The 7,484-nt window shown below is 38.5% G+C and overlaps 1 protein-coding gene across 1 annotated transcript in view; it reads left to right on the top strand.

Moving 5' to 3' along the window:
* Positions 1–4,849, top strand: part of LOC110029586 (general transcription factor IIH subunit 2) — a 35,705-nt gene extending 30,856 nt beyond the window's left edge. Inside the window, exon 4 of the mRNA XM_020731939.1 lies at positions 4,477–4,849. Within this exon, the coding sequence (XP_020587598.1) occupies positions 4,477–4,607 (131 nt within the window). The 3' untranslated portion in view covers positions 4,608–4,849. The remainder of the gene's footprint in view (positions 1–4,476) is intronic.
* Positions 4,850–7,484: the final 2,635 nt, after the last annotated feature.

Genomic DNA, 7,484 nt, shown 5'->3' with positions numbered 1-7,484 from the left:
TCTGCTGCTGAACGGCTTCTACGGACTGCTTCCCATCCGAACTGCTCCTAAGAACTACTTCCCGTTGGACTGAACTCTCCTGAAGGCAGAGCTTCGATAACTGCCGCGGAGCTTCCGCCTGCTGCCAGAACTGAGACCTCTCCGAGGCTTCCTTCTCGTGCGAACCTCCGCACAACTGGCGACTTTGTTCGTAGTGGTAACTGCTAGCACCAAACCGGCGAACTTCTGCAGTGGCGATCTACAAATCACTGCACAAGCTTGGCGGAACTCTTTTGTTCGATTGCCAAATTTGTTGAAGCCGAAAATCACTATTTCCCCTTAATTAAGTATTCTCCTTAATCAAGTTTCCTTGAAAAAACCAGTTTCCTTTTTCGCGTTCGACAGCAGAAAGTTCTCTTTAATTAATTCTTTCCTTCTCCGCAATCAACAGCAGAAAAGCTTTCCTTAATTAAGCCCTTCCTTCTCTGTGCCATTAATTTCCTCGATTAACGGGGAATATTCCCTGATTAGGGAGGAATTTTGATTCCTTGCCGAGCTTGCCTTGCTTCCCTTTTTCAGGAGAGAATATTTCTCGATTCCCTTCCAACTTCCAAAGTTGGAGTCCCTGTCCCTTCTCAGCGCCGAATCCTGGGGAGAGCCCTCGGCCGTTCTCCGTCTTCGCCTTCCTTAGCGAAAGGAAATTTTTGATCCGCAGAAATGTTTGAAATATTTCAATGTTTGAAATATTTCCAATTAAATATTTCCCTTAATTTTGCTTCCCGGAATTGAATTCCTTTAATTAGGCCCTTAATTAAGTATTTGTCTTAATTAAGTTTCCAAGAATTTTTTCTCCAGCAATCTTACCTTAATTAAGAATTTGCCTTAATTGACTTTCCGATAAAGACAGTTTTCTTCTCTCAGAATAAAAATTGCCAATCCCACCAGAAATTAATTAGTTTTCATAATAAGGCCTTTTAGGAATTTCCTTTCCTCTGCAGCAAGAATTTCCTAATTGAGAGGGAATATTCCTCCTATTAGGAATCCAAGATTCCCTCTCTTCTCCGCCTCCAGCGCCGGACTCTTCCGCAGCGCCTCTCGCGAACACCGTGCTCCTTCGCTGCAGGCCCTGCTCGAACAACTATCTGCTTCGTTCGATCTACCGTGAACCTCACCGCGCCTAAGCCCTTCGCGCGAACACCTTGGTCGGCCTTCTGATTCGCGAACAACCTGCTTCCCACGATCCCGCTTCACTGGATCGTTCTCCTGCTTCACGGAACTCCACCTCTGCACAGCTCGATTCGAAACTCCCCCGCCGCGCCTAAGCCCTTCTCACGAACACCTTGGTCAGCCTTCTGATTCGCGAACAACCTGCTTCCCGCGATCCCGCTTCACTCGATCGTTCTCTTGCTTCGCGGAACTCCACCTCTGCACCGCTCGATTGGAACCTGGGAAGAAATATTCCTTATTCCCTCTTCTGCAGAAGTCAAACTGCTCTGTTCGCGCTTTACCTCGCCGCCGCGCACAAGCCTGGGACGAACTTCCGCCGCGCACAACCTGGTCCTACGCTGAACTCCGCCCGAACCTCCTTTGTCGCGATTCAAGACACCCGTTCGCGAGCTAAATCTATTGCTGCTTGCGGCTTGACCCGCAGTTTCCAAACAGAACGAAACAAAAACCTTTCTGTTCCTCGCCGGACCTCCTCTCCGCAGCCTCCGGAGATAACTTTCCGCAAGCAGTCCGGAACTTCCCTGAGCTGAATCTATTGCGAGTTTTTTTCAAAATCCTTCGTGTTCTTCCCGCGAGCCTGTCTGCCTTGTAAATTTCTTCACAGCAGCAAAAGGAATAAAATTAGAGGAATATTTTGCGGCCTCCAGAAAATAAATCTTTCGCACCTCCCGATAAAGGAAATTTGAAAAAAATTGCCTTCTAATTCTTCTCCCAGCCAAGATTCTCTTTCCAGCAAAGGAAATTTGGAACTTGCCCAAGGCCAACTTCGGAACTTCCTCTTTCTATTCTCCTCCTCAGCTAGGAAATAGGAGATTCTTTTATTCCCTTCTTCCTTTACAAAGGAAATTCGCCTCTTCAGGAGGAAACTGAATATTCCTTAGATGGAAATGAAATATTCTTTTATTATTCCTTCCTCTGACTGACTGCAGGAAGAGAATATCCTCTCCTTGCTTAGGAATATTCCTCAATATTCCTCCAATATTCCTTCTGGGCTTCAGCTTGTGGAGACGGAGAGAAAGGGAAAAAAAGACGGTTCCCGTAACTGCTGCTCCCGCAAATCGAAGCCCTGTCCTGCCATAACCTCCGGCGAACACCTTTCTTCCCAAAGGAGAACTCTTCAATTTCGCACGAATCCGAAGCCAACCCTCTGTTCGCAGAGCCTCGCAAACTGCATGCCAACCTCTGCAAGTGCCGTGATTCTCCTCTATCGCGAACGATCTGAGCCCAATCTCCCGCGAACGATACTCTCCTCTGCAAAACCGTGCCTGTTCGCGAAACCTGCGAATCCTTTGTTGCCGCCCGAACCCTTCCTCCTCCCGAGGGTTCCGTATGAGATTTTGCCTCCTCCGAAGCTGCAGACGGGAGATCTCCTGTCTCGCGATTTCCTCCTCCCGCTTGTCCCTGGTCGAGCGAATCGCTAGTTCGCAATTTTCCTCCTCCCATGATCCTTCTCTGCTCCTTCGAAGCACCGTGAAATACTGTTTTGCGAAAAACGGAAGAACTGTTGGCTCTGTTCGCTAGCTCCTCTACCGCGAACGCAAACCTTCTTCCGTAGAACCTTGTTGTTCGCAAATATTATCGCGAACCTCATGTTCTGCCTGTCGGGGCTTTCCGACAGCAATCTGGTTTGCAGGCCTTCCCCTCCGAAACCTCCGCGTTCGCTCCCAGCAGCCTTCCGCACCGAGCGTTCGCAGATGGCATCGTGAGTTGCCTGCTCTACCTCTCGAACCAGGCTTTGATACCAAATGTTAGTTCAAGTTAATGAATTGCTGAATGACAAATTGAAAAGAAGAAATAAGAATAAACTTTCGAGAAATTTTTTTCTATTATTTGAAGAAGGAATAATACAGGTCTTAAGAGAGTCTTACATTGTAACATAACAACCAATTTATACTAACCAATGCATAACGTAATAAAATGAAAAATGTACACAATAATCGCAGACATTAAGTGCCATCAATTTGCTCCTATTATAAACCTATATTTATTCTACTAATTGAGTAATCAACTCATGCTAATTGAGTAATCAACTCATGCTCATGCCCATTATGAAGCCACTAATTGTGTAATCAATTCAATTGACCAATTCAAGATTAGTCTCACACGCACCGAATATTTTGAAGCTCAAAGACGATGCTTCCTCAAGCCTCCTCGTTGCCGGCTAGGATTTCTCCCTCACTGTTTGACTCTTAGGTCTTTTTCACTGTTGCCTCCCTCAAACACGTTCTTTTATAGGGCGAAAGTAACCTTCGGTTTCTTCAACTCTTCGCCTCAATTTTCTCCTTGTGTGACTCTTTGTTTCCTTTTCCTCTCTTTGGCTTGTTGACCTTCTCGCTTCATTACCCCCTTCTTTTCATTCACCTGACCCTCCCTCTTCGTCGATTCATGGTTACTCCTCCCCCAATGTAACATAACCGTTACAATTAATTTCTTATAATTTGATTGTCATAAATATAAAAATTTAGAAGCTTATTTTCAAAATTTGAGCATTAGTTTTATAGATAATAAGTGGAATACATGTCATTTTTTCCTTAATTGCTCTCAGTTTATATTTGACCCACATTATTCTTTCTTATTTGAAAAGCCCATACTTATATCTTTACGCTCATGATCCATGTTTATATTATTGAAAATATTTTCCAAAGCTGAATACCTACCTTACCAATTTTTATCCTTCAGTTCTAGCATGAAGGCTGGAATATTAACTGCTGCGAGCTTAAAAACCATATTGGGTTGAACCCAAATTTATAAATGCATTATTGATATGAGAACTGTGAGAATTTGATACAAGCACAAATGTTTTCGTCGAAGACATATTTTAGGGGGCTGATCAAATTTAGGTGATACTGGTTCATATTAGTGTTCAATAAAAGTTCCAATGGAAGGCTCTCTTTTTAGATAAGACTCTCAACTATCATAACTTTCATTGTTTCATCATCTTCAATTTTCAATAACCACGATTTCTTGATTTTTTAATTTTTGGAAAATTTATATACAAACCACACAATTCTTATGTATTTACATATCTAATACCTAAAGTTTGATATTTACACTCATAACATCTTGGTGTCATAAAGCTACAAAAGAGAGATATGTTGCATTTCACTTTTCAAAAAATAGCAACAGTGATATTTTTTATTTGATGTTAAATATTTGAGTGGTCTGCATGTAACTAGGAATGCTTAGGTGTCATATATGTAAATCCATAAAAATTATTCGATATGTATCTAAATGCTCAATTTTTTACATTGATTCTCCTATAATACACAGGAAGCAAATCCAATCCCCATGTCTCATGCCCAAAGTGCAACCAACATTTCTGCCTTGACTGTGATATCTACATCCACGAGAGCTTGCATAATTGCCCCGGTTGTGAGAGCCAACGTCAACAATCAACATGACTATTCTGAGCTTATTAATGCTTGTCTCTGGAAAGGAACTCCTTCCTTTTGTTTTTCCTCCAGTTTGTTCTATTCTTTTATCTCTTATATGAATTTGACGATTTTTGTAGGCGGTTTATATAGATATTTAAGTTAATTCAGTGGTATGTATGTAAGCACCCTTTTTATTTCTTCTTCTTTTTCTTTTCCCAATATCAAGCTTTGAGGATTTTTCTTAGCAACAGTAATTTGTGTACTCGTGATGACTTTAGAAGCATATGGATGAGTCGACAAACTGTCTATAGTGTTCATATGATTGCTTGTTAATATAAAATATATCTCAAGTAATGATGAAATCATTTTTACTTGTTTTCAATGTGGAAATTAAATTAGCATTTTTTTTTTCTTCAAATCATTGAGAAGATTTGAAGAGTTTTGAAAAACATCTAACATCTCATGCTACTGCAGTTCACAAGTCTTTTTGTGCTATGTTAGTGTTTTTATTTGATTAAAATCGTAATTAGTTGTTCATTTGTTTCATGCGTTCAAAGCAGTTTTTGAACTGATTAAATTTAAATTAGTTTTGTTCAGTAATTAATTATGTTTATTTTTGGATTAAAGTGAATGGAGATGAGTTTTTTAGCGGGGCTTTTTTGTTTTTTTACAAGTATTTTGAATGCTTAATATTAGCTCAACAATTTGAAATCCGACTCGACTCTTAAACATCCAAATGTCTTCCATGAAACTCTATTCACTTATTTTGTTTAACAGAGAAGGAAGCTGACGGTAGTTTCGATTTAGTGGTTTGAACGATTGAATTGAAGATTTGATATAAATGTTTGAAATATAAGGGATTGTTTGGGATTATTTTTTTTTTATTTTTTTTGTTTATAAAAATATATTTGTTTAATGTGATATTATTTTTTTATTTTTTGTTTCAAAAAAAAAATAAGCAAGCATATTTTAGAAAACATTTAAAATAATTTTTATAAATTTTAAATATTTTAAAAAAGTCATATCTTAATAAAAAAATATTAAATATGTCTTGTTTCAAATTAAAATATAAATAAAATAAAAGCATAGGATAAAAAAAGATAAGAAGTAATTCCAAACAACCCTTATGATAATATTTTGATAAATTAGTTTTTGTTTAATTAGGAGAGTAGATGTTTTAGATTTAACTTATGTTAAGAAAGACGGGTAGATCTAGGAAGACTTGGGCTTATTGTATAAAAAAGATCTTAATTTATTAGAATTAAATGAAAATATAACACTAAATAGGATGCAACGGAGAAAAAGGATTGAGTAGTCAACCCCACAGTGGGATTAAGGCTTTGTTATTATTGTTGAATTAGTTTTTGTTTAATACTAATCTAGATAAAAGCATTAATCAATAGCTTGAAAAAGACCATGGAAAAGCATGCGAAGAAATACTGAGAATGATGAAAAGATTAACAGGAAAGAGATTTTAACATTGAAACCACGATGTCAGGTTCTTCAATGTTCATTATGGGGGTGAAAAAATAGATTCATTTGATGGTTTGCATCCCATCAAAATCGTTGTAATGAAATTCGACGATACAGGAAGCTTTGGCATGTATCAATGTGAGGTGATGGATGTGTCGTGCTCTTTGAATCTAGAGAAAGTCTTGGATAGCGATGAAGAGATGTCAGAGAGTGATTGGTTGAGGATGAACTGGAGTGGTTGTGGCTTAATTTGAAATTTCTTGACCCAAGTGAACAAATATGGGGAAATGATAGGGACTTTTGCAAGGATATTATGGAATATGTTAGAGAACAAATATCTCGTAATGAACGTGGAGAATCATTCCATATGAAGCGTGGACTCTACAAATTTCAAGTGAGTTAAGAGTTTACTATTGATGAACACTTGAATGACTTCACAAAGATGTTATCATATCCATTAAATTTGAATTTGGAGGTTGGAGATGAAGAGAAGGCATTTCTTTTGGTGAATTTGCTCTCGGATGAGTACGAAAACTTCATGATGACACTCATTCATGGGAATGATATCTTGAAGTATGGTGAAGTTTCAACGAAGTTGTTGAATCATGAGTTCTGTTGAAGGGACAAGGAGTTCACAAAGATGGAGTCAGCTAAGACACTTACACTCCACAGTGGAAAATCTGAGGAGAGTTTTACAAACAAAGGTGGCAAAAATTAGTGTGATTTTTGTTTAGAGATTGATCATTGGAAGAATGTTTGTCTCACATTGAAGGAGAAGGGAAAAGAAGTTGCATATAAAGAAAAAACTAATTTCATTGTGAAAAGATGTGTGGAGACTGATTCAGATGTATTGTTATCTACAGTTTCTCAAAGTTTATTTATAGATGATTCGTGTTGGATTCTAGACACAGGTGCTACCTATCAAATTTGTCCTCATAGATGGTAGTTGTGCACTTACAAGGAGTTGGATAGCAGTGTAGTGACAATGGGCAATGATTAAGTTTGTTGTACTATTGGTGTAGGGATTATCTTTGTCAGGATGCATGATGGTACTGTGAGGGAGCTGACCGATGTTAAACACGTTCTAGATATCAGAAAGAATTTGTTGTCAATTGAGGTTTTAAATTCCAAAGGATACAAGATAGTTGTTGCAATAGGAGTTGTGAGAATATCCCATGGAGTAATGATTTTTATAAAGAGAGTTCACTATCATAATCTTTATTATCTTCAAGGTAGTATAGCGACTGGAATGACTATTGTACTGATGGTTCTTCTGATACCACTATGTTGTGGCATATGTGGATAGCTCGTGCTAGAGAGGCTTCACTTCAAAATTTGGTGAAATAAGGATTAATTAAAGGAGAAAACACTTGATTTATGTGAATATGATGTATTTTGAAAGAAGACACGTGTATCTATTGGTACTATCAT

The sequence above is a fragment of the Phalaenopsis equestris genome, unplaced genomic scaffold (assembly GCF_001263595.1).
Source record: "Phalaenopsis equestris unplaced genomic scaffold, ASM126359v1 Scaffold000596, whole genome shotgun sequence".
Lineage (NCBI taxonomy): Eukaryota > Viridiplantae > Streptophyta > Magnoliopsida > Asparagales > Orchidaceae > Phalaenopsis > Phalaenopsis equestris.
This window is presented reverse-complemented; position numbering and strand designations above follow the sequence as displayed.